This window comes from Budorcas taxicolor, chromosome 9 (assembly GCF_023091745.1).
Source record: "Budorcas taxicolor isolate Tak-1 chromosome 9, Takin1.1, whole genome shotgun sequence".
Classification (NCBI taxonomy): Eukaryota; Metazoa; Chordata; class Mammalia; order Artiodactyla; family Bovidae; genus Budorcas; species Budorcas taxicolor.
Window position 1 is genome coordinate 87,884,091 of NC_068918.1, and position 26,990 is coordinate 87,911,080.

At 44.7% G+C, this 26,990-nt stretch overlaps 1 protein-coding gene across 2 annotated transcripts in view; it reads left to right on the forward strand.

Moving 5' to 3' along the window:
- The first annotated feature begins 2,220 nt into the window (after positions 1 to 2,220).
- Positions 2,221 to 26,990, forward strand: part of MAP3K4 (mitogen-activated protein kinase kinase kinase 4) — a 105,554-nt gene continuing 80,784 nt past the window's right edge. For both annotated transcript variants that reach the window (XM_052645503.1, XM_052645504.1), the window contains exon 1: positions 2,221 to 2,325. In XM_052645503.1, coding sequence (XP_052501463.1) covers positions 2,264 to 2,325 — 62 coding nt within the window. In that variant the 5' untranslated portion in view covers positions 2,221 to 2,263. The remainder of the gene's footprint in view (positions 2,326 to 26,990) is intronic.

A 26,990-nucleotide genomic window follows, 5' to 3' on the forward strand; every position in this document is an offset into this window, starting at 1 on the left:
CAACTCCCGGAGTTCACTCAAACTCCGGTCCGTGGAGTCGGTGATGCCATCCAACCATCTCAAGGGCTGATACAGGATACAAAATGAACTTGAAGAAAAAATACACAGCACTTAAACTGAACACGCAGTACATTAGTTCACTTTGATTCCTACATACCTCCCATGATAAGTGTAAATTTGTTTGATGTCTGCTAAAAGAGTACCCTCAAGTGGAAACTATATCGAATATTATAGATTTATAAGCTGGGAGACCCGAGGACAGGCCTCAGGCTGACTGTCTTCAGGAATTATTTGTGAACCATGACTGATGCAAAATATTAAAATACCTTTTAAAAAATATTTATTGTTTGGCTGCACCAAATAAGCAGTTGTAGCCTCCAGCACGCAGGATCTTTAGTTGCAGCATGTGGGCTCTGTTTCTCTGACCAGGGATCAAACCTGAATCCCCTGCACCGGGAGCATAGAGTCTTAACCACTGGACCAACAGGGAAGCCCCTCAAAATATTAAAATACTTCAAAGGTTCATTAGTGAGAGTGCAGTGATTCGGTCATATCACTATTTCAAAAGAAAATCTGAAATTCAGTAAGAAGCTATCACAGAGAGATGGTGAAGGACAGAGGAGCCTGGTGTGCTGCAGCCCTTGGGGTCACAAAGTCAGACACGACTTAGTGACTGAACGACAAAACAGAGGATATAGACTGAAAAAGTTAAACTACAGAGAAATTTCTGTGAAGTACTGTACACAATAGCTAATTTCACATATACATGTGAAAGAATATGTATATACAATATAATGAACTTTTGAATGTGATACAGCTAACTGGCCTTTAATTATTTCTAAAATTTTTCATCTTGGCCACTCTTCTCACCAACATTTAATCAGTAAGTGTATCTTACATAGTCAAGCTCCTCCGAATGAGCTTCTGAACACCAGCGCATTTGAATGAATAGACATGTACTTAATTTTCAATGATGCTTTTTTAAGTCTGAACTTCACCTTTAGGGACATTTATTTTGTCAAGCCTTGCAACTTAAAACCATGAACCCTGACATGCTCTGTGAGTAAAAGATGCGGTGGAATTTCAACAGTTGACTTTGACTCTGAAATAATCTTTGGAACATCTCTTTCTCCCTCGGTGTAGGAGCACTGCAACTCGAGTGTCTGCAAGACCCATACTCCCTTCTTGTGATCCTGCCGTCAGGAGGTTAGATAAGCATTCTTTCCCGCCCTGTAGAGAGCGGGGCGACATGAAGGTTCTGCGTTTCCAGAGTCTTAACTTGTGCTGAAGACGGCGCTTTCAGAAGCATAGCGCTCCCCTAGACCGCTCCCAGGACCCCCAAAGCACGGGCGCCCGCCCATGAATGACCAGCGTTGCATCCACCCATCCCTGTCTCTGGACGACGGCCTGTCCGTTTGGCTACGATCGCCTTGCTGAAGTTTACAAAGCGCCGGAAGGTCTAGAACCGCCTCCTCGCCGAGGCCGCGCCGCCCTCCGCAGGGTGCACGCCCAACGCTGACCGACCACCTGGGCGCACCGGCGCTCACCGCCAGCCGCACACTGTCCAGCTGCGCGAAGCCAGACGGCGGTGCCGCGACCCCGACCGGCCCACCCGCGCCCGCAGCCCTGCCCCGGGCCCCCGCCTTCCCGCCCTCCCGGGCCGCCGCCGCGCCCGCCGCCGGAGGAAGCGTGTCCCGCGCCGCCCGCCGCCCGCCGCCCGCGGAAGCGAGTCCCGCGCCGCCCGCCGCCCGCGGAAGCGTGTCCCTCGCCGCCCGCCGTAGCCCGGCGCCCGGGGAAGCGAGTCCCGCGCCGCCCGCCGCCGGAGGAAGCGTGTCCCGCGCCGCCCGCCGCCCGCCGCCCGGGGAAGCGTGTCCCTCGCCGCCCGCCGCCGGAGGAAGCGTGTCCCGCGCCGCCCGCCGCCCGCCGCCCGGGGAAGCGTGTCCCTCGCCGCCCGCCGCCGGAGGAAGCGTGTCCCGCGCCGCCCGCCGCCCGCCGCCCGGGGAAGCGTGTCCCTCGCCGCCCGCCGTAGCCCGGCGCTGGCCGGCCGCCGTCTCCAAGATGGCCGCGGCGCGAGCGGCTCCCGCGGCGGGCTAGCGCGGCGGGGGCGGAGCCGAGCCCCTCCCGCACCCCCGGGGCGCGCCGGGCCCCCCGCGCCCGCCTGCCGCTCGCTGCCCGCCGCGGCCATGCGGGGCCCCGCGCACGGATGAGAGAAGCCGCCGCCGCGCCGGTGCCGCCGCCCGCCTGCGCCGTCACCTCAGCCGCCATGGAGGAGCCGCCGCCGCCTCCGCCGCCAGAGCCCGAGCCCGAGCGCTGCCGGGCGGCGAGGTGAGCGCGGCGGGCCCGGCGCCCAGAGCGGGGCGCGCCCTGGCCCGAGGGGGCGTGGGGTGTCGGGGTGTTTTTTAGGGGGTCCTCCGCTTCCCGCCAGGTGCTGCAGGAGCATCCAAGGGGCCGCCGGCGCGCAGCCCGGGGCGGTACCCCGGGCGGCCGAGTCGCGCGGCCGGGGCGCCGCGGGGTCCGCGGGAGCGCCCAGCCCGCCGGCCTCGCTGCGGCTTCCCATGCTCGCGGGGGGCGCCCTGGGAGACCCCCACCCCCTGCCCCGCGCTGCAGCCGCGACCCTCGTCTCCAGCGAAAACGCTGCCTCCCCTGCGCCCCTCTCCGAGGCAGGGTGGACGCGAAGCATATACACGCTGCTCGTGTCCGTTCTCCTCCTGCCGTCCGTTTTTGTCCACCCCCCCCCCCCCCCCCATCCCCGAGGGTGCCTGCTGAGAAACTGCATTTAAGCTCTGCAAACAGGTTGCTTTCTTTTTCCGAGGGTACCCCCCCGCCTTTCCCGGCCGTCGGTAGGAGCCCGGTGCAGACGGTTGCTCGCACGTGCATACCAAGTAAAGGACCGATTTGTGCACAACTTGGCTCCCCCACCACCACCCCCGCGGGAAAGCTCTAAGATGGAACTTTGGTACCCAAAGCGTGCATGTGGCGTTCGGTTCCCCTAGAGACTGTTCCTCAGTGATTATGCCGTTTTAGTGACTGGGAGACGGAAACGCACCATAACCCTGGAGCACTCCGCTCCTCTTGCGTGCCTCTGTTTGTCTATTCAAATGCCCTCTTACCCCCTGTCCTCTGCATCGCCCGGTATAAACTTGCAGACTGCTGCCCCCTGTCCCCGTAAGGAAAATAACTTCCACATCTGCTCCTGCATCTTAACTGTCTTGCTGTGTAGTTGCAGGAATAAGGGAGTTAAGTGTCCTTTTTCCTCCTTAAAGAAGTTTTAAAAGTTGGTAGCTGTAGTTTGAACCGAATACAGGAACCACATTCGTGCCTGTTACGACCCAGTCGGCCCAAACAGATTTGTTTTTTAATAAGCTGTGAAGAAAGTCGTTCTTCATTTTCCTTCATTCCAAACTCCTGAGATCCTCTGGTGAACTTTCAGGAAACAGCTTCTCTAAGTCATGGTACGTGGTGCAATGAGAATTCGTTTTGGTCCTTTGGAATGTAGCTAACATTTTTAGAGCTTTTGTCAGGAAGTTTGTGCATTTGTTAGTAGAGTCATTCTTGATTATTTTGACCCCTGTAAGGTTCTCTTTAAAAATAATAATAGTGAGCACTTATCCCTTAAAACGTGCCGTTTATTTTGCTTATGTTAACTGTTTAATCTTGACCAACAGCATTATAGGTATGTCCTATTACTGTCTCTTTTCAAGATGAGGAAACTGAGGCACAGTGTTAATTGTTTTATCCAGGCTTTCACAGCTAGTGCTGAGCTCAGGTCTGGCTGCACTTTCCTTGTGTCTGATCCCCATAAAAAGGAGATGTGATTTCATGATACAAATGAGCAGATCAGAATTTATAAGTCTGTACAGCTGTACTCTGGGAAAAAATGGATGTGAGCATTCTTAGGTAAAAGTAAAAGGAACAGAGAGAATTGAAAGTGTGCTGTTAAAAATGGCTTTCGCTAATGATGAAAAGAAACCTTGCGTTTTCAGCCAGGTCTCTGTCTCTGTTATAGTAGAAATAGGTCAGGATAATGGGCTTCATCCAACTTCAAGTGAGCAGCAGTGCACGGAACCAGCAGATCTTAGAAATATTTTTCTTAGCAACATCGCAGTTCATTTTACAATAGCAAGTCTGTAGAACATTGCTTGACAGAGCTGGTATTTGCTCTTCTGTGCATCCTCACTGTTACCACCGCCTCTTCACTGTGCAGAGCTGATCTCTGACCAGTTGACTGTACGTCATTAGAAGAAGATGTTTCAGGGCTTCTGCAGTTGTGTGTTTGAATCTCTTCTGTTTGTGTTTTTAACCATTTCAGAGAAGCTTGGTGTGCATTTTCAAATAATGCTGGATGCCACACTTGGCCACACCGGGGACCAGTATCGTGCCTTGTGCTACTAGGTTAACTGGTTTGGGGGCAGACCAGAGTGAAGCTCCCCGTCTGCCATCTTTGTTCACGTCCTTCATGGCGGTGTGTCATTGATCAGGAAGGCTGATCTAATGCACAGGTCTTTGGTGGAAAGCAGGCCTGCACACGTTGGCCAGGGCTGCAGGGTGGCAGGTGCCAGCCCAGCACATCTGCTCAGCGGCTGCTGACGTGAGAGTTATGCAATGACCGGGGAACACAAGACAGGTTGAGAGGCGGTCTTGCACTTAGAGTCTCACTGCCTGTTGTCATTCGTGGATGCCTCTTGTCCTCGTTTTTGATAAATAATTCATGATAAGGATAGAGCAGTTGTTATTGTTAGTGATTAAACTTAGGAATAAATAAGCATTTCTTAACAATTTCTTTTTTAAGCTTCTGGGTCAGTTGTAGGAGGATCCCGAAACTATCAGGAGAGCTATTAAAACTGATCTGGAACAGTTTACTTTTGTGATTTCTTGAATCGGCACTTTAAAAAGCACTGATCTTAGCTGCTAAAAGCTGATTGGAGACTGTGCCTATCTTCTGTAAGCTTTCATAAAAATATTTATGTTAAAAATAGCCCCATTGTTCTTGTTTATTGACTGTGTAAAGTACAGGTTACTTCAAATAACTTTTTGAAACCACTGACTTTATTATATACTGTAATGTAGTTCTTACAAGTTTATTTGAAGAAAATAGGTCGTGCTGCTAAAAAAGTAGTTCTTGGCTATCCTGTCACTCCTAGGTGATTTGACCCCTGTCTCTCTACCTCACTGTGCCCTTGCAGCCTGCTTGTCTCAGTCCCGACATGGGATGTCCCTCCCTCTGTATTCTCCCTGGTGGAACCCACCTTGTTTAGCTGCAGGCTCTACGGGCCACATCAGTGATGGGCGTGGCGTGAGACCCTTAAGGGGGCGCTAACCACTGACCGGGGTGGCTTTGGGCAGAGAAGCAGTGACCACAAGCAGTTAACAAAGGGCTCCAGGGAAGCAGAAGCTCCCCCTTCATGTTCTAAAATGGGGACGGCTGTCTCTCAGGAAGGACTTTGTGGTTCCCTTTAATTGTTATGTTGTCAGAAGTCGCTTCTGCTTCATTCATCTGTGTTCTCTGGGTGTCTTGTAAATCTAGTTCTGAGCCCTGCTGAAATGCCGGTATATAAAGCCTTGGTTGCTTACTGGATGCATTTGCCTTAATAACTTCCTGTTACTTCATAATTCCTCATTCCTCAGAGATTATCCTTTTTCACTCATAGCAGTCTGTTGTTCAGCCTTCTCGTTTGACCAGGTGGTTTGTATTCTTTCTAAAGACACTTTGATGCCACCAGTGGGTAGGCCATTGGAAATGATTTCTTTAAGGAGTGGAGGAGATGTTAGAAAGGGAGTTTGGCCAGGGACTGCTGTGGGTCTTTATGTTTTTTTTTTTTTTTTGGCTGTGCTGGGTCTTCGTCGCTGCATGTTGGGCTTTCTCTGGTGCTTGGCCTTCTCATTGTGGTGGCTTCTCTCATTGTGAAGCACAGACTCTAGGCTCTCGGGCTTTAGCAGTTGCAGCTCCCGGGTTCTAGAGCTCGGGCTCAGAACTTGCGGTGCATAGGCTTAGTTGCCCCAAGTCATGTGGAATCTTCCCAGATCAGGGGTTGAACCCATGTTCCCTGCATTGCAGGGCAGATTCTTAAACCACTGGACCACTGGGGAAGTCCCTGCTGTGGGTCTTTAAAAGGTGGCATTCCCTGGCAGGATAAGATAAGCAAGGTCCAGGCATGGAGCTTCAGCTCGCACTTGGCTTCTTCTGTGGCTGGTGGGTCAGTGTACCCTCTTGCCAAAGTAGAGTTGAGATTGATTGGTCAGCGTGATGTCAGCAAGGGAGATTAGTGGAATAATCTTAGACTGATGTTGGCTTGTACCCCTGTTGGGCATACACCCTGCTCCCAGGATGAGAGGCGTGTGACAGAGTCTTACTCTCAGGCTTTCGTTTCCCTAGACTTCACACACGCTGCTTATTTCCCCCCATCGGTCACTTGTTATTCAGTCACTGAGTTGTGTCCGACCCTGCGACCCCATGGACTGCAGCACGCCAGGCTCCTCTGTGCTCCACTGTCTCCTGGAGTTTGCTAAACTCATGTCCATTGAGTCTGTGATGCTATCCGACCATCTCATCCTCTGTCGTCCTCTTCTCCTCCTGCCTTCAATCTTTCCCAGCATCAGGGTCTTTTCCAGTGAGTCGGCTCTTCACATCAGGTGGCCAAAGTATTGGAGATTCAGCATCAGCATCAGTCCTTCCAATGAATATTCAGGGTTGATTTCCTTTAGAATTGACTGGTTTGATCTCATTGCAGTCCAGGGGACGCATTGATCACTAACTTCCCTCAGTTGGTTAAGTAATAGTGTGTTTATTTTTAACCTTTAATCTTCCTTTAATTAGATCATGACAAACCTTGCTTTTCCTGCTTTACTTTGAGGTATATTGTATCCTTGTCCCTTAAAGACAACGGTTTTAAAAAACTGTCAGTGGTAGATTTTTGCTAATGGTAAGCCTCAGAGGATCACCTACCTTCTCCACCCCCCCCATAATCCACTCCTCTGACACCGCCCCCCCACAGAGTCCTTTGGCTGGTTTCTGAAAAGGTGTGGCAAAGATGTTGGTGATTGTTGGTGCTTTCCTAAAATGCTTTTTGTCTCTTGTGAGTGTTGTGTTCAAAAAAGATCATGATGGCATGTGGTTTTTCTGGATTTAAGTCATAAAATTAAATGTAAAAAACTTAGACCCACATAAAAAAATTCTGTGTAGCTATTACTAAAAAACCATGCTTTTAAGGTGTATTCAGTGAGATGGGCAAATGCTTGTGATCTAATTCCTCCTAGGTAAGTCTACACACCAGTGGGACCTGTTGTTAAAAAGATTCCCTGGGCACTTCTGGTTTATCCATAGCCACCGCTGTGCTCGCTGAGAGGGCAGAGCACACAGCCCCATGCGCGGGGTGTGGCAGCGAGCCGGTGAGGTGTCTGCTCGGGTCACACGCATTGCCCCGCCAGCTCGGCCTGTCCGCCCTGTCTGGCCTCCCCGTGTGGCCGCCCCTCTCGTGACCCCGTGGCAGAGACGGAGCTGCCCTTGTTCTCCACTTGCCTAGCTGTAGGGGGTGGCACTTGAGGAGGGCGAGGCCCCTGGAGCTCTTTCTTAGGATCTTTCAGATGGGAGCCGGAGGACAGAAAAGCGCTTTATAGTAACTGAAACGTATCCTGTGCGGTCCTGAGCCTAGAGGTAGCTCCCTGGGCCTCTAGTCACCATCTCACAGAGAGAAGCAGTGTGGTTTCAGACAGTGACCAAGAGAAGTCATTGGCCGCTGTCCGCTTCTGCTACATTCATTCCCGTTTTTCTCGACCTAGCATGTGAAATAGTAAATCCCTTTATTTTTGTTTAAACTGTTAATAATTTGAATTAAAACCCTTATACTTAGTGTGATCCTATTAAAACAAAAAAGTGTGTATGTGTTTAGAAAATAGGTCGAAGGGATACATGCTACTTTTTTCTAAAATTTTTCATAAGGAATGTTTCATGCTTTTATTTTACAATAAAAAGAAAACCTAACCTATTGTACATTTAGAATTTTAAGTCTCTCTACTTTGCATTGTCCCTAAAATTGAAATTGATGAGATTCTATTTGCTATACAAAGGGAGTGCTGTTGCCAGACTTTAAATTAATTTAAATTTTCTTCTTAAGAATTTTGAATGTATGAACTATCTGAGCTGACTGTATCCAGTTGATTTTCTTTAAGTACTAATGGCATAGGCAGTATGAAAATTTGTTTTTGACCTCTAAGATCATTTGGTGTATTTTGCAGACGTTGATAGACTTAGTAGTCTCATGGATCATGTGGATGCCAAATGTTTATAAGGTAGCAGGGAAAGCTATTAAGACTATATTAGGCATTCTTTTAAAAGCATTTTATAAGTGGAGTTCATTTCAGCATAATTTCAGAAGAACTAAGCCTTCTGTGGAAAAAAGTGGCTACTAACCTTTGTTTTCAGTGGAACTTTTTTTTTTTCCTTTTTGTATATGAGCAGGCTATTTGAGGATACTGCTGACCTGTAGAATGTTCTGAACAGGGCTTATTAGAGGACAGCTAGTTTAGAGATGTAAAATTAACAAATTGTCAGCCTTTTCAGTCTTTCAGAAATATTTTGGAAGAAAATTGAATACATGCGTTATTTTTATTGTACCATTAAACATTCTGAAGTCTTTTTATGTGGGAACATAAAAATGTAGGTATAACTTGGTTTTCTCACTAAGTGGTTAGAGTTAGTGTTTTGAATGTTTAAGTGTTTAGTTCTTATTCCAATGCGGAATTGAGCACTTAGTGTTTTATTGCAAGTCTTACAGATGGTGGGACTCTTAGTGTGCGTTTAGTCTTACTTTGCATTGCTTGTAGACTTTCAGGAGGTCAGAGCCAGAAGGGAGCTTGGGGATCATCTGGGCTGCGCCCCTTGTTTTAGAGGTGGGAAAGCCAGCCCGGAGAGGCTGCGGCTTCCCCGAGGCCACCGGCTCTTGCTCCCCTTTCCTTCTGTCATACTGTGCTCCCTTTCAGGTCCAAAGCTAAAGGTGCTGTTCAGCTCAAACCCACACACCAAACACAGTGGAATACCGTGTTTTCTGGATTAACTGGACTTTACAGGATGGAACAGTGATGAAGGAATTTTAGGGAAAAAAAGCAAAAAAAAAAAAAGAAACAAACCCTACCCTGAAATCTCCCCCAAACTCACTGTACACAACTTTTTTTACCCCATGAAACTTCCCTTCAGTCTTTCAGGCGCCCAGAATAAAGAGCAGCCAGTGCTCAGGCCTTTTTAGAGATCTCGTTCTTCTTTCCAGTAGTCGTCTTTAGGCCAAGGCGGAGGTAAGATTGTAATTTCTGTCTTGGGGTGGTGATACTGAAATTCTGGCTGCAGTTGTGACCTGTAGGAGGAAATATATTTTACAACAGCGTGTGGATGCTGTGTAACTGAAATAAAAATTTATGGAACAGCTCTTGGCCTTATACAATATACTCCAGTAACTCTTGTTTTTGTTCTCTTCTGTTAAAAAAGACTGTTCATCATGACTCATTAAATTATTTTATCATCCACAAGTGGGTTGTGACTCTCACTTTGAAAAGCATGGCTCCACCGAAATTAAGGGAAGATGCTGTTATACCTTGTCCCTTGAGATTGAGTCAGGAGAACAGCACAGTGTTTGCCCACTAAATGATCTAAAGGCATTTTGAAGAAGCCAGGCATGATTAGGATCTGGCTGTTTTCTTCCTTGAAAACAGTGTTGTTTCCCACGGGCAAGAATAAGAATGCATCTTAATCTTTGTCTCCCAAGGTCGTTCTCTTGGTTGGTTATCCTTAAACATAAGACTTGTAAAGATGAGTTTAAAATTTAGTATAAATTTTGGAGTAATATTGGGATTGGAATATATGAATACTTTAGATAATTTGTTCATTTTTCTCTGAAACACTAATATTTATTTATTTATTTTCCAATGGAGTAGTCTTCAAGGAAAGGTAAAAAAGAAACTCATTCTCTCCTGGGCGTGTGTGTGTGTGTGTGTGTGTGTGTTTACGTGCGTGCATGCATGCGTTAGGGTACAGCAGTTTTCACTGCATTGAAGCATATTTTTAAGAAAATGATGTCCTGGGGTGTCATCTCTACCCAGTTAAGTCTTCCTCCTGTTCCTGGTCTTCTCTGAGGCATTGCTCACCTCAGGGTCAGCCTTTCCTTGACCTTGTACCCTTTCACCAGTGCCTGTGTGCCTGCCCAGGCCTGTCCGACTCTTTGTGACCCTTTGAAGTGTAGCCTGCTGGACTCTGTCTCTTTGAGATTTTCCAGGCAAGAAAACTGGAGTGGGTTGCCATTTCTTTCTCCAGGGGATCTTCCCAACCCAGGGATCGAACCCAGGTCTCCTGTGTCTCCTGCATTGCAGACAGGATTGTTGGCCTCTTGAGGCGTTGGTTAGATCAAGTCCTTCTGTTAAAAGTCTTCCTGGTCTCCATGGTTTTCCGCCACGGTCTAGTGTCTCAGCATTGGTGATTATCCATTTGTGTGAATGTGTTTTTATTGTCTGTCGGCCTCAGTAGACATCAGACTCCAGAAGGGCAGAGGCATGGTTGTCTGGCTCACTCTCGGGCCCCAGTTCCTGGCGTAGTGTCATAGTGATCAGTGGCCCCTCTTTTCGGGGGGAGGAGGCTGTGGCTACAGTGGGGAGAGCACATGGGTGTTGGTACTAGAGTGAGTGCGTGTTAGTCTAGACAGACAGGCTTTGAATCTTACCTTCTGAGTACCAGCCTGTTAAATACTGGGGAATTATTTAACTTCTTTCTGACTCAGTTTCCTTATTTGAAAAGCAGATAATAATAGCACCTACTTCCTAGGTTGTTACTAAATTAGATGAGCCAATCACCTTTTACAAAAAGTACCCAGTAATTTTTAGCTATCATTATTACATTTCTTTTCTTCTTTTAATTTTTTTCTTTTAAAGTGATAAGGGGGGGAAGTCCATTGTAATTAATTTTCATAAAAGGCCATCAAGTATGCTTTGAGTCTACATACATTTTAAAACAGTTGGAATAATCTTTATCCAAGAAACATTTGTTTTTCTGTGTCTGTGGAAGTCATAAACGAGGATTTGGGGACCCGGCTTTTCCAAATTCCCTCCTTTGCTTCAGCTGTAATTATTTTGCATATCATTCCCGAAGGTATTTAGAATTCTGACCCAAGGATCATAAATCACTCTACTAAAATCAGAAGTGTAATACTGTAGGTTGAATGACTCCTTTAGGTCGTTAGGTATAGCTCAGTCTTTTTTCTCTAGAACTTCTTTTTAGTTTTTTGGTTTAACTTGACATGTCTTTACGACTTAGGTTAGTACTGTTTTCATTTTTTAAAATGTTGTGCATTATGTTTAAAAGTATTGCTTTCCAGATTGGTCTAGCTGTTATTGCCTTAGAAAAGTGAGTGAGATTACTTTTCTTAATCAGTTAGAAATCTCTGATTATAAAAGCAACACATGTCAATTGTAGAAAAGTCTGAGAAGTATAAAGAAGAAAATAGTCATAATCCTACTGTCTAAAAATAGTCACCGTTAACATTTTGGCCTATTTCTTTCCTGGGCTTTATGTCTTATCTGTGTGTGTGTGTGAGAGAGAGAGAGATTTACACATATAAGCTTATACGTGTAAGTTCTTCCTCCATACAGTTTATCTTGGCATGCTTAGTTGCTTAGGTGTGTATGACTCTCTGCGACCCTGTGGACTGTATGTAGCCCACCAGGCTCCTCTGTCCATGGGATTCTCCAGGCAAGAATACTGGAGTGGGTCGCCCTTGCCTTTTCCAGGGGATCTTCCCAACCCAGGGGTAAAACCCAGGTCTCCTGGATGGCAGGTAGATTCTTTACTATCTGAGCCACCATTAGTAGCTAGCATATCATGAACACTTTCCCATGTTGTAAACTATTTAATAACAAACACTATTCCTTATTTATCAGTATGCTGTAATTTAATTGCTTTTGAATTACTTTCTCAACAGTTCTGTCAGTCCTGACTCAACCCACTGGTATGATCTCAGAGTGGTTTAAACAGGCCATCGGGAGCCTGTCCCTGAAAGTACATGGGAGAGTCCTTCTCCTCAGGCCCAGAGGTGGCCCTTCTTGGCAGGAGGCAGGCACCATGGCCTGGAGCTGATGCCCTGCTCTCGAGGAAGCAGCTCAGTGAAAGAAGCCCCTCTCTGTGGGTGATGGAAAACTTAAGAGAAGGACGCGGTGATCCTTACTACAGGGAGCTTGGCGTGGTCTTGGTCTGCCAGGGGCAACCCCTGTTGCTGCCGCCTGACTCCCCTCAAGGGTTCCGGCACGGCTCTGTTCCCGGAAGTGCTTGTGACCTCGGTTAATCTAACCAGTCTCTTGTCCGGCTTTTTGAGGTGTTTCCATTTCTTTTGCTGTTATAAGCAGCAATATTATGAATGCTCTTTTGGGCTCAGTCTTCGTCTATACCCAAGATACTTTATTAGAATAAAATCCTGGAAATGGAATCGCATTACTAAAGAGTATGCATATATTTATGTTAGGTATAATCTGTTCCTAAGTACAGAATTTTACATATTGAATTTTATATAAAATAGAGGCAACTATATAGGCTGTTGGCAGAATTTGATAATACAAGGATAAAAGAGAAAGAGAGGCTAGTGACCAATTAGGTTCCTTCAGGTTTTTTTTTTTTTAATTTTAGATTTTTGTGCAATGTTTGTTTTTATATGGTGTAAGGCAGACGTTTGATACATACGACACGTGTAGCAGGATTTGGCGTCTAGAAGTGAGGGTGCTTGTGGAGGTGAGCTCTGTGAAGAGAGTGGCACCTACAGACCCCTTCTGCCCGGCCGCTGCCCCTCGTCTCCTCATCGCCCTGACACCTAGCGGCGTTTTACATCTTTGAAGAGACGTGATGTCCGTGAGAGCCATCTGTGTTTTCTGGGTGCTGTGCTGTGCTCAGTCACTCAGTCGTGTCTGACTCTTTGTGACATTGTGTCTGGCTGCAGCCTGCCAACTCCTCTGTCCATGGGCTCCTCTAGGCGAGAATACCTGAGTGGGTTGCCATGTCCTTCTCCAGGGGATCTTTCCAACCCAGGGATTGAACCCAGGTCTCCCGCATTGCAGACAGATTCTTTACGGTCTGAGCCATCAGGGAAGCCGAAGAATACTGGATTGGGTAGCCTATCCCGTCTCCAGGGGGTCTTCCTGACACAGGAGTGGAACCAGGGTCTCCTGCATTGCAGGTGGATTCTGAGCTACTGTATTTTTGTTGCTTTAAAGTATTTCATTGTGTAAATGTGTCACAGTGTATTTTATTCACTCAGGGTTTTGGGGGAGGGTTGTTTTTGTTTTTTGCTTTTTTTTCCCCACCATTGTAATCATTTCTAAGTGTTCAGCTCAGTAGTGTTTCAGTATATTCATTCAGGCTGTTGTGTGGCAAGTCTCTAGAACTGTTGGTCTTTGAAAGGAGACTCTGTGCCCAGTAATTAACAACTCCCATCTCCTCTGCCCCAAGCCCTGATGCAGGAAGCTTTCTGAGGTGGACAACTCCCCAGACTCAGATTTGGCTACAATGAGGGAGGCCCTGAATTTCAATTCAAGTCACTTTGTGAGAAGACCTGTCAATATATCCCTGCACAAAGTTGCCACTCAGGGGTAGCTAAATTTGAGACTCCTTTTAACCTGAGGTGCAGGCTTCCCTGGTGGGTCAGTGGTAAAGAACCTGTCGGCTAATGGAGGAGACTGGAGTTCAATCCCTGGGTCGGGAAGATCCCCTGGAGAAGGAAATGGCAACCCATTCCAGTATTCTTGCCTGGAGAATCCCATGGTCAGAGGAGCCTGGTGGGTTACAGTTCTTGGGGTCGCAAAGAGTCAGAGACAACTTAGTGACTAAACAACTACTACCAGGCCGAATAGACCCCGGGAGACACTTGCATCTTAGAGTTTAGTCTCCACTCACAATGGACATTTTCCCATTCCCGAACATGACGTCTTTCTCAGCTTCTCGCCTGTGAGTGGACTGGTCTCTGGGAGCTTCTCGCCTGTGAGTGGACTGGTCTCTGGGAGCTTCTCGCCTGTGAGTGGACTGGTCTCTGGGCATCAGCTGCCCTTTTCGTCTCTTTTCTCCTGCAGTGTTCTCTCACTCCCCTGCTGCTAAGTCGCTTCAGTCGTGTCTGACTCTGTGCGACCCCATGGACGGCAGCCCACCAGGCTCTGCCGTCCCTGGGATTCTCCAGGCAAGAATACTGGAATGGGGTGCCGTTGCCTTCTCCAGTGCATGAAAGTGAAAAGGGAAAGTGAAGTCTCTCAGTCGTGTCCGACTCTTCGCGACTCTATGGACTGCAGCCCACCAGGCTCCTCCGTCCATGGGATTTTCCAGGCAAGAGTCCTGGAGTGGGGTGCCATCGCCCTCTCCTCTCACTCCCCTAGGCCAGTAATACTTGTATTGTGTAGGAGTGTAACATAAAACATGCCCTGTCTTTAGGGAATTTATAATCTAGTTGAGAGAGATAAGGTAAATGGAAACTTTATAATTCATGATTTGCTGTGGAAATGGTAATAAACTTGCATCTGTCATCTGCCTGTGTGCCATCATTCAAGTAGTATCACATGTTTTCTGTAATGAGGCTACAAACTAGAAGTGTATTTTTCAGATGGAGAAAGTGAGTCTTTAAGAGACGTGTCAATGTGAGTTCAGAATCCCTGGACTCAGGGCTCATTCAGCTTCATTATACTTCAGAGCCTGTGGTCCTCTGTTTTATGTACTGTCTCTTTAGTCATAAATGTGAAAGGATGTGATGAATGATTTAAATAATGGTTTGCTGTAGCAATAAGAGATCTCACAAAAATGAATAATTCCCAAGTAAACTATACAGGGGTGATAGGAGGTCCCTCTCGACAGAGGTGGGCATGATATATTGTCCGAACATACTGTGAGCATTTGCCATCTTAGTAACAATATTTAACTATCATTTAAAACTGGCTCTCTCATTCCATTTTGTGGTTCTGCCATAAACCATTTAAGTTATTACCAGTTTCTTTCTGTTCCAGAGAGCACTGTAGTGAACCTCCTGATAACACACCTCTGTTGGCTCTTCTGGGGGCTTTTGTGAAATCATTTTCTAAATGCAGAATTAGAAAGGAGTTTGAACACATTTAAGAGTTGTAATACCTATCGTTAAATATTTTCTTCTGAAAGATTATAAAAATGTACAGGCCACAAATAGTGCTTAACTTATGAGCTTTCTAGTTTTGAGGATTTTTTAAAGCCTTTGCTAATTTATATAGCCCAGAAAGAGCTATCTTGTTTAAAGTGTCTGGTAACTAATAATAGGTGGAGCTGCTTTCATGTTTTATTGGTAATTAAGTTTACTTTGTGAATTATCTTTTTTTGTATTTTTTCATTATTTTCCTGTTGGTATCAGGATTTTTCTTTCCAGTTTTAATGAATCTTTTATAAATTAAGGACAGTGTTTTTTTTTTTTCTCCAGGTTAACTTTTTAAATGACTGTTATTATTTTTTATATTTTTAAATGTTCACATAGTTAAATATTTTCTTTTTAGTTTCCTTCCATTTCTTTAAAGCTAGGAAGACCAACACATGTCATTAAGGGAAAATAATTTCAGACCCATTTTTCTGGAAAAATGCAGTAAGTACCATTTTCTATGATATTTTGTGGGGAAAAAACACCATAAGCTATAAAAGAGCTTATAATACTGGTTTCTGTATTTTTACATCACTGTAAACCTTGTTCTAATAGCTGTGTGCCTAGTATTACTGAATAAGTATCTGTTGATGGAATAAGAGTTAATTCAATGAATTATCGCTGGCAAGACTTTAATAGTTTACTGATTCTTGGCACCTCTTCCTTTGCACTCTCTTTGTGTTCTGGTTTCCTGAGAACTTGTGGATAAAAGACAAAGGCGTGTCCTTTCTTTCAGACTCCTTATGCAGGATGTCGACTCCTCTCTGCATCTCTAGGTTCTGCATCTTACGTACCTGGGAAGAGCGCTCCTCTTGGAATTGCTCTCTGAGCGAGAGCTGACCTAGAACCTATCATAAGATCCCCATTCCCTTGTTTTAGTAAAAGTAAGGTTGCATTCTGTTCAAATCCTGCTTGTCCCCGGTTCATATTGAGGTGTCCCTTTGGAAAAAAAAGTAAAACAACCTTTGTGGTTCAGTCGCTCAGTCGTATCTGACTCTTTGCAACACCCATAGACTGCACCACATCAGACTTTCCTGTGCTTCACCATCTCCCCGAGTTTGCTCAAACTCATGTGCATCGAATCGGTGGTGCCATCCAGCCATCTCATCCTCTGTTGCCACCTTCACCTCCTGCCGTCACATCTTTCCCAGCATCAGGGTCTTTTCCACTGAGTTGGCCCTTCACATCAGGTGGTCAAACTAGTGGAGCTCCAGCTTCAGCATCAGTCCTTCCAATGAATGTTCGGGACTGATTTCCTTTAGGATGGACTGGTTTGATCTCCTGTTAGTCCAGGGGACTGTCAAGAGTGTTCTCTAGCACCACAGTTTGAAAGCATCACTTCTTAGGTGCTCTGCCTTCTTTATGGTCCATCTCTCACAATTGTACGTGACTACTGGAAAAAATATAGCTTTGACTCAACCTTTGTTGGCAAAGTGATGTTTCTGCTTTTTAGTATCATGTCTAGGATTGTCATAGATTTTCTTCCAAGGAGCAAGCGTCTTTTAATTTCATGGCCGCAGTCACCATCTGCAGTGATTTTGGAGCCCAAGAAAATAAAGTCTGACACTTTCTGTTGTTTCCCCATTTTTTGCCATGAAGTGATGGGACTGGAGGCCATGATCTTCCTTTTTTGCATGTTGAGTTTTAAGCCGGCTTTTTCACTCTCCTCTTTCACCTTCATCAAGAGCCTCTTTAGTTTCTCTCTGCCGCTAGTGTGGTATCACCTGCATATCTGAGGTTACTGATATTTCTCCCCTTGAAAGTGAAAGTCGCTCAGTTATGTTCGACTCTTTGCGACCCCACGGACTATACAGTCCATGGAATTCTCCAGGCCAGAATACTGGAGTGGGTAGCCTGTCTCTTCTCCAGAGGATCTTCCCAACTCAGGGATTGAACCCAGGTCTCCCACATTGCAGGTGGATGGATTCTACCAGCTGAGTCACCAGGGAAGCCCATTTTTCCCCTTATTGAGATACAATTCATGTATCATACAATTCACCCATTTAAAGTAGAAATCAGTTGTTTTAGTGTGTGCAAAGATATGTGTAGCCATCACCAGGTCAATTTTAGAACACTGTGATCACCTCGGGAAGATCCCCTGTGCCTGTTAGCTGCTTCTGTCTGTGAGCCTCATGCCTCCCAGTCCTAAGTGACTGTTAATCTACTTTTGTCTCTGTTCTGAGCATGTTATACAAATCGAATCATGTGATATGTGGTCTGTTAGGACTGACTTCTTTCATTTAACCTGATGTTAGCAAGTTTCATTCCTCTTGTACGATGTATCAGTCCTTCATTCCTTTCTTTGGCTGAATAGCGGTCCACTGAATGCATGTGTCAGTACTGCGCTCCGCTTATCCACTTGTCACTTGATAGACATCGGCTTGTTTCCACCTTCTGACTGTTTCAAGTAGTGACGCTGTAAGTGTTCAAATATGTATAGAGGTGTTTGTCTGGACATATGTTTTCATTTTTCTTGCGTATATACTTAGGAGTCTAATTGCGGGATCATAGATATTTCAACTTGGCTGTACCGTTTGACATTCCCACCAGCTGTGTATGAGAGTTTTGATTTCTTCACATCCTTGCTCATGCTTATTATTATCTGCCTTTTTGAGGATAGCCATCCTTTTGGATGTAAAGTCCTGTCTCATGGTTGGGATGTGCATTTTCCTAGTGATGGTAAGCATCTTTTCAGATGCTTGTTGGCCCTTTGTATATCTTCTTGGGAGAACTGTGTATTCAGATCCTTTGTCCATTTTTAATTGGCTTGTCTTTTTATTATTGAATTATGTTCAGGTATTTAAATGAGAACATGAACATTGAAGAAAAAATAGAAGACATTAAAAAAAACCCTCAAATTGACTGTCTGAAGATGAAAAAATACAGTATCTGAAATGACAAATATATTGGGTGGGATTATCAACAGAATAGACACAAGAAAAACGTGGCCGTAAGGAAACAGCCTGCCAGTGCAAAGGATGCCAGAGATGCGAGTTCAGTCCCTGGGTTGGAAGATCTCCTGGAGAAGGAAATGACGACGCACTCCAGTTTTCTTGCCTGGAAAATACCATGGACAGAGGAGCCTGACAGGCTACTGGACTGAGCAACTGATCAACTTACACACAGGCACTGAAGGGAAAAAAAAATGGACTTGTGAACATAGCAATAGAAAGCACGCACAGTTCAGTCCAGGGAGTGTGCAGGCCAGAAAAACCGTGTAGAAGAGCAGTGACAGGCGATCCTGTCCAGCACTCAGCCGATCTGTGAGTGGAGCTCTTGGAAGAGGAAAACCAGAAAAAAGATTTTAAGAAATATGGCTTAAAATGAACAGACACTGTAAGCCTATAGATTCAAACAGTTCATTGAACCCCAAGAAAGGTAAACACAAAGTTATCACTGGAAAATCACTTTTTAAATCCCTTGTTCTTCCATGGTCTCTAGTCTTGTGTGTCAGTCTTACAAATAACTATTCTTGTAATATTTTTTTCTTCTGCTTTCACATTTCTGTTACTGTATTATGTGGAACATTCTCCATTTATCTCTTTCACCAAATCATTGTGTTCCATATTTGCTTGATTTTACCCTGCAAAGGCTTTGGCTTTATTGTATTCAGTTGTAGCCTTGATTATGAACCGTTTAAGGATTTCTCTAATTATTCCTAAATTAACTGTGGTATTCAGTTTAATGTTAATTTATTTTAGTTGACCGCTTTTACAAGGAGTATGGAGAATAGTGTCCTTCTAAACAGAAAACAACAGAGCGTCACAAAAGATTGAAAACCGCTGCCTTATGTGGTTAACTTCTTGACATGTATGTGATTTAAAAGTCAGCTTTGTGCAAAGCTGGCTTGTGTGGTCGGGAACGCATTGTTCTTACCTAATGTGGAAGCACCCTTGTAGCTCAAATACTGATTTGAATTCGTTAATGCATCTGATACCTTTATCCTTTGAGTGTCTGTCTAATATATGTCGGAATGAGACATTTTGAAAGAAGAACCCTGCTAAATGTTTGGTAAATATTGTCTAGGTCAGTGCATCTTAACTCTTTTGGGTGAGAGACTCCATCTGACAATCTGATAAAACTATGGACTCTTGACTCCAAAAATGCGTGTAAATTAAAATCTACATTCAGTTTCAGGGGACTCGTAGTCCCCACAATTGAGACACAAAGTATAATAACATAGTTCTGATACTTTATTTTTTACATTCCCTATATTTCGTACATGTTGCATGTAATTACACACTGTGAAATCGGTTTCCTTTCTGAAACTGTGAGTGGTGTTTATCTTTGGAATACACTGGACTTCAGGCCTCACATTTCCAGCAAATTTCACATTAGCCTACTTATTCAACCACAGTTACCAATTATGTTCTCCTTAGTGAAGGGAGCTATAAAATTAGAAATAGCTTTTTTCTAAAAGTTTTTAGATCCAATAAAAGTGTTCTCCCAGTTTACATCGTTCTTAATTAGAAGGTAGTTATATTTTTCACAAGACGGACTTTTTGTTTATCTCTAAGTGCATCTTTGATGTTGCATAGTGTTTTATTTCTTAGCTGTTAACTTGCCATTTTTAAGAATTTCACAACTCCTACAGGCATCGTGCCTCTCAAGTGAACAATTGTTTTTTTCTCTATTGACTCCTTGCAGGTGAACTGTTCTTGTTTGTTCGACTAGTGTAGACAGAATAGCTGTTTAGGTTGACTTTAAGACTGAATAGTTGAGCTTTATGTGTGGAAAAGTCAAAGTAGTGTTAGAAAAATGGGTGTATCTTGGTGCCTGTCTGCTCGTGTAAGGAGACGTGGGAAATATTTTGAAGAAAAAGGTAGGTTCACCCCTGCCTTGCCCCTGCTTAGTGCCCTCTGCAGCTGCGCCTTTCTGTTCGGTCTGATGCCTGCCGGCTCCTTTGTGTGCTCTGCTTGCTTTGCCCTCAGCCCAGGCTCGCGTGGCCTGTGGCTTTCTCGGAGGAGCTGTGGGCTCTTCTGTCTTGGCCGCTTTCCCCCTCCCTCTCCTGGTCAGTGCCTTCAGCCGTCCTTCTTTGGAGATGTCTTCCTTGTTATCACCCTAAGGGATCTCCAGGCTAGATCCTGTCTGCTGGTATGCTTTGTAGTTTTCCTTCACAACATAATGAGGAACTGTTCTTGAAGCACTTTGTGTGTAGTTAAGCTATAGGCAAAGGAGAAAAGGAAAGATAAACCTATCTGAATGCAGAGTTCCAAAGAATAGCAAGGAGAGATAAAAAAGCCTTCTTCAGTGATCAATGCAAAGAAATAGAGGAAAACAGTAGAATGGGAAAGACTAGAGATCTCTTCAAGAAATTACAGAATCCAAGGGAACATTTCATGCAAAGATGAGTACAGTAAAGGGCAGAAATGGTATGGACCTAACAGAAGCAGAAGATATTAAGAAGAGGTGGCAAGAATACACAGAGCTATACAAAAAAGATCTAATGATCTAGATAACCACAATGGTGTGATCACTCACCTAGAGCCAGACATCCTGGAATGTGAAGTAAAGTGGGCCTTAGGAAGCATCACTACAAACAAAGCTAGTGGAGGTGATGGAATCCCATTGAGCTATTTCAAATCCTAAAAGATGATGCTGTGAAAGTGTTGCACTCAATATGCCAGGAAATTTGGAAAACTCGGCAGTGGCCACAGGACTGGAAAAGATAAGTTTTCATTCCAATCCCAAAGAAAGGTAATGCCAAAGAATATTCAAACTGCTGAACAATTACGCTCATCTCACACGCTAGCAAAGTAATGCTCAAAATTCCCCAAACAAGGCTTCAACAGTACATGAACTGAGAACTTCCACATGTTTAAGCTGGATTTAGAAAAGGCAGAGGAACCAGAGATCAAATTGTCAACATCCATTGGATCATCGAAAAAGCAGGAGAGTTCCAGAAAAACATCTATTTCTGCTTTATTGACTATGCCAAAGCCTTTGATTGTGTGGATCACAACAAACTGGAAAATTCTAAAAGAGATGAGAATACCAGATTACCTTACCTGCCTCCTGAGAAATCTGTAGGCAGGTCAGGAAGCAACAGTTAGAACTGGACATGGAACAGCAGACTGGTTCCAAATTGGGAAAGGAGTACGTCAAGGCTGTGTATTGTCACCCCGCTTATTTAACTTATATGCAGAGTACATCATGAGAAACGCTGGGCTGTATGAAGCACAAGCTGCAATCAGGATTGCCAGGAAAAATATCAATAACCTCAGATATGCAGATGATACCACCCTATGGCAGAAAGCAAAGAGGAACTAAAGAGCCCCTTGATGAAAGTGAAAGAGGAGAATGAAAAAAACTGCCTTAAAAGTCAACATTCAGAAAACGAAGATCATGGCATCTGGTCCCATCACTTCGTGGCAAATAGATGGGGAAATGATGGAACCAGTGGGAGACTATTTTCTTGGGCTCCAAAATCACTGCGGATGGTAACTGCAGCGATGAAACTAAAAGATGCTTGCTCCTTGGAAGAAAAGTTATGACCAACCTATATAGCAGATTCAAAAGCAGAGACATTACTTTGCAACAAAGGTCTGTCTAGTCAAAGCTATGGTTTTTCCAGTAGTCATGTATGGATGTGAGAGTTGGACTATAAAGAAAGCTGAGTGCTGAAGAATTGATGCTTTTCAGCTGTGGTGCTGAAGAGTCTTGAGAGTTGCTTGGACTGCAAGGAGATCAATCCCGTCAATCCTAAAGGAAATCAGTCCTGAAAATTCATTGGAAGGACTGATGCTGAAGCTGAAGCTCCAATACTTTAGCCGCCTGATACGAAGAACTGACTCATTGGAAAAGACGCTGACACTGGGCAAGATTGAAGGCAGGAGAAGGGGACAACAGAGGATGAAATAGATGGTTGGATGGCATCACCCATTTGATGAATGTGAGTTTGAGCCAGCTCCGGGAGTTGGTGAAGCAGAGAAGCCTGGCGTGCTGCAGTCCATGGGGTTGCAAAGAGTCGGACACAACTGAGCAACTGGACTGACCTGCTAAATACCTAGTTCTCTGTGTAGATTGAAAAGTTTAGGAGGGCAGGCATGGTGAGTCTCTTGTTCAGTAATGTGTGTTTCCTCAACTGCTAGCACAGCCCTTGTCCAGTTGAGCCGATGTTGAGTGAACTGAGGGTCTGATGGTGTAGTTAACACACTACAGTGTGCAGCAGTTTATGTGCAGTTTTCAACTGTAAATAAAGAAATCATCGGAATAGAGACCCTAAGAAACAAAAAGCCTAAAGGGAATGAAATCACATACATTTAAGATTTTATTTCTTCTTCTATCTCAGCTCTTACAGAGAATCCCATTCTCAAAGTTAATTGTTGATTTCAAATAACTGGTCTCTAATTTAAAAGGCTTGTATTTCCTGTCCCTCCGGGGGGTGGTTTTATGCTCTTTTTTAGACATAAACACACAGATTTACATGAAAGTGAAACCCCAGCCTGATCTGTTGCGTGCTCTTAGTTAGGGGAACCGGTTGTTTGGTGTTCAGAGAAGACGGGATGTGACTCCTGTACTTGGTAGGGGAGGTAGGCAGCTACCTGAAGGAGAGTGGAGTTGAGTTACACCTTATATTTGACATGCAGAAATAAGATGAAATTCTCATCTCCCTGTCCCCCCCCTCCGCCTTCCATTTATATTTAGCCATGCAGTGTCTACCCAGGGTGGAGTTAATAATACTCAAGGAGGTAGGCAGCTACCTGAAGGAGAGTGGAGTTGAGTTACAGCTTATTTTTGACACGCAGAAATAGGACGAAATTCTCATGTTTCCCCCCCTCATCTATATCGTAGCCACACTCTGTCTCCCCAGGGCAGAGTTCAGACTCAACGTCTTACCCACGCCAGTAAGTGAGGAATGTAGACGTAGAATAGCTAAGAGGCTTCACCAAAGGAGGGAACCCCAGCACTGGCCAGACAGCTCGGTCCCTGAACTCTCCCCGCAAGCACTCTCTCCAGCGACAGGGACCTCCTTCCCCAGGGGTGCAGGGCTCTGTCTGCCTTTCGGAGGAGGTGGACACCCCAGGGACCTGGGACAGAAGGGGGGGCCCAAGGTGGGCGAGTCCTCGGCTTTGAGGTCGGACCAGGGCTCCTGTTCTGCCCAGACCCATTCCAGGGAGCAGCGAGTTACCTTTGCATCTGCTTTTCCTCTTCGGCAGCGCAGGGATCGGGAGAGGGCTGTTGGGAGGCCGAGATGGCATAGCATCTGTCGATTGCCCAACTGAGTTACCTGCTATGTGATAGGTATTTGATAACGAGAATATGATAATTTCCATAATCAACAAGAATGGGCCTTGTGGGCAAGGTATCCTTTCCGAAAATGGCGCCAGAAAGCTCTGTGGAGGATTAAATGAGCTCCTGTGGGGTGTTAAGCATCGTGCCTGACAGATACATGCTTGGTGTTCAGTATGTAAGGCAGCAGTTAAACTGTTAGTTACACTGTTACAGGGCAAGTTGTTTATCACTGTGTGATGCATTCTGTAGCTGATGCAAAACGTAGAAATCTGATGCATGTCCCAGTTTTGGAAGTCACTGTTTTAAGTGGAATTTCCTCGCCTAGCGTTTAAAAATTGCTTTATAACTACAATCATCAGTTAAAGTGATACAGAATGTCTTAATTTTATGATTATGTTAACATTTTCCATTTCGTCCTGGCTTGTAGTCTTTTATACCTGTATAGTAAATTTCTCAAGCGTTGTCATGGAATCCCATGGCATGGCACGTCATGTCCCAGATCCCAGCCAGGACACCCCTTTATATTTAGTTATCATGTCTCCTCGTCCGTGTCTTGGCTGTTACTGTTCCTCAGACTCTGTTTTTGATGACTGTCGCAGTTTTAAGGAGGGCCAGTCAGGTACTGTGTATACATCCCTCAGTTTGGGTTTGACTGTTTTTCATGGTTTGATTCGGAGAAGGCAGTGGCACCCCACTCCAGTACTCTTGCCTGGAAAGTCCCATGGACGGAGGAGCCTGGTAGGCTACAGTCCATGGGGTTGCTAAGAGTCGGACATGACTGAGTGACTTCCCTTTCACTTTTCACTTTCCTGCATTGGAGAAGGAAATGGCAACCCACTCCAGTGTTCTTGCCTGGAGAATCCCAGGGACGGGGGAGCCTGGTGGGCTGCCGTCTATGGGGTCGCACAGAGTCGGACACGACTGAAGCGACTTAGCAGCAGCAGCAGCGTGGTTTGATTGGAGTTTGGGACTGCGACCCCAGAGGGGAAGTGCCTTTGTCATTTGAAAGCTCATGTTCTTAACCTGGCTCATTACTGATAATGCTGATTTATTTGATCATTTGTCTATGTAAATTACTTTGATCTTCCCCGTAAAGGTCTGTCTCTCCTCTTGTTTATTTATATAGTAATTACTTATGTCAGTGTGGGCTCATGGGTCCATGGTAAAATCCAGTGCTTTGACATTTATTTTGTTGCTCAGATTGTTCCAGCTTTGGCCAGTGGGGATTCTTTCAGTTGCTCCTGTGGTCATTTTAAGACGCTCCTGTTGGTTTTTTGTTTTTTCAACACTTCCTCAGCGTGCTGCACGTACAAGATATGCCCAGCTCATATTATGTCTTCCTCAGTCCAGTCAGTCCAGGAATTGGCCGTTTCGCCAAGAAGTCCTGGTTCTTTTGTTGGAGCATGGTGGTGGAAACCAAGATCTGGTCTCCAAGTAAATGAGCTCTCTGTGTGCTAATGTCAAAGCCAAGGTCAGAGGTTTAATGTCCAAATTGTCCTTATTCCATTTCCCACTTGTCTTTCCATTTTTCTTCACTGAAAACCCTGGGAGAGCATCTCATATGTTTGTATTTCCTCAATTCATCCCCTCAACAGTTGGAGTTCATCTTTTGAAAGTATATGTGTGTCATAGAGCATATTTATAGTTAACAGTTTTTAAAATTTTACTTAGAAAAATGCTAACTTGAGTTAAGGCGATTGAGACAGCTCATCTGTTTGCTACAGAAAGCAGCTCTGTAGTTACATTGATTTCTGAGAATTACATGGGAAGTAATTTATGATAAACAACACTTTTTCCGCATGTAAATTCGGGTTAGAATAAGGGGATTTTGAAAATGCCCTCACTTATAAGGAAGACAGTAAGTAGAAGACGGTCGCAGTTCTTTGTTGCTGTCTTTACAGTTTTAAACATTGGTCTTGTTTCTCTTTAAACTCTTAAATGTCTTGTGTGCTCCTAGTGTGGTGTGGGCCACTCGGCTTTTCCTCCCAGCTTTGGCACAGCTTTCTTCTTTCCAGTTTCCCTGCCTTAGCCCCAGAATTCTCGTCACTTACGCCTGAAGCAGTTTGCACGAATCGTCGGTTTTATGGTGCTTTTCTTTAGATACGTCTGTGGTCGGCATTAATTGTAAATTGCACCTGTAAGGAGAAGGACAGCTGCTTATTTTCACCTCTTGTGTTTAGAGACATGCTTCCTACTGATAGCACCACCGGCACAAGCGGGTGCACCTCAGAAAAGGTTTTCTTCCCTTTTGATTGTTTGCTTGTTAATCTGTACACATACAGTCAGGGATCGATTTGCAAAACTTTGGATAAAGATATAGATACGCTCACATTTTTTTTTGGAGATGTTAGAACTGGCAAAAATAAGAAGGCACACTTGAAAATGTCTTTTTCTTTGTCCCATTGTTTTAAAGTACTCAACTGTTTGCAGTAAAATTGCCGAAATTATAGAAATAATCATATTTATCTTTTATCTGTATCACGACTCATGTTTTTAACTACCTAAAACTTCTCTTTTTTTTTTTTTTTTTGGTTCTAGTTCTTTTTGGTTAGTCTTCTGGTTAGCCAGAAGTGAAGAATAATAACATGAACTATTTAAAGCATTTTGTTATATGATTGTATGATTTTTTTCTGAAAGCCTTCATATGACAGTATTTTTAAAATAGCTTATAATTATGTTTATTTCTAATGATGAGTAAACTTTATCCATATGGGGTAATTTTTCTTCATATATTTGTTTTCCATCGTTGTGTCCTTTTTTATTCTATGTACTTCAGGACTGATAAAGTATACTTTGCACAAATCTAATTCCCTGGTGGCTCACACGGTGAAGAATCTGCTTGCAGTGCAAGAGACCTGGGTTAAATCCATGGGTCGGGAAGATCCCCTGGAGAAGGGAATGACTACCCACTCCAGCATTCTTGCCTGGAGAATTTCATGGACAGAGGAGCCTGGTGGGGGACAGTCCCTGGAGTTGCAAAGAGTCAGACACAACTGAGCAACTAACACTTCACTTTTTTCATGAGTGAAATAAGACTTCTAGAAGATCTAAGCCAGCTAGAGCTGCACACTCATCCGCCTAACCCCTCCCAAGACCTCCCCCTCCCCATTTCTTCTGTAAAACCTATCAGCTGATGCTCACAGTATCATCAATGATTGTGACTAATAGACTGCTCTCTAAAATTCCTGTGATTTTCTGTTCCCACCAGTTGTACCTATATATTTATCAAGAGTTCCTCATCTGTTCCTAAATCTTTTTAGGTCTCTTGTATGTTTTAATTGTAATTGCAGAATTTAGTAAACAATTATATAAATATATGAGATGTGATTGCAAAAGGGAATTGCCGTTTCTGTATGAACTAATTTGGACTGCCTGGGAAAGTCTGAAGATAGGTCACCAAAAGAAAATCAGCCCTAAGTTAGGGAGCGGAAAGCACTGTTGAGGTTTAGTTGATCCAGAAAAATTACCCTATGAAAACCTTTAAATTTTTGTTGCATTTTAAAGAACCAGAGCGTGGAGATGGCAGATGCTGTCCTTTGGTTGTGGTGTATTTGATGAAGTGGACTCCTGGCTTCTCTCGGGGACCCACACTAAAAG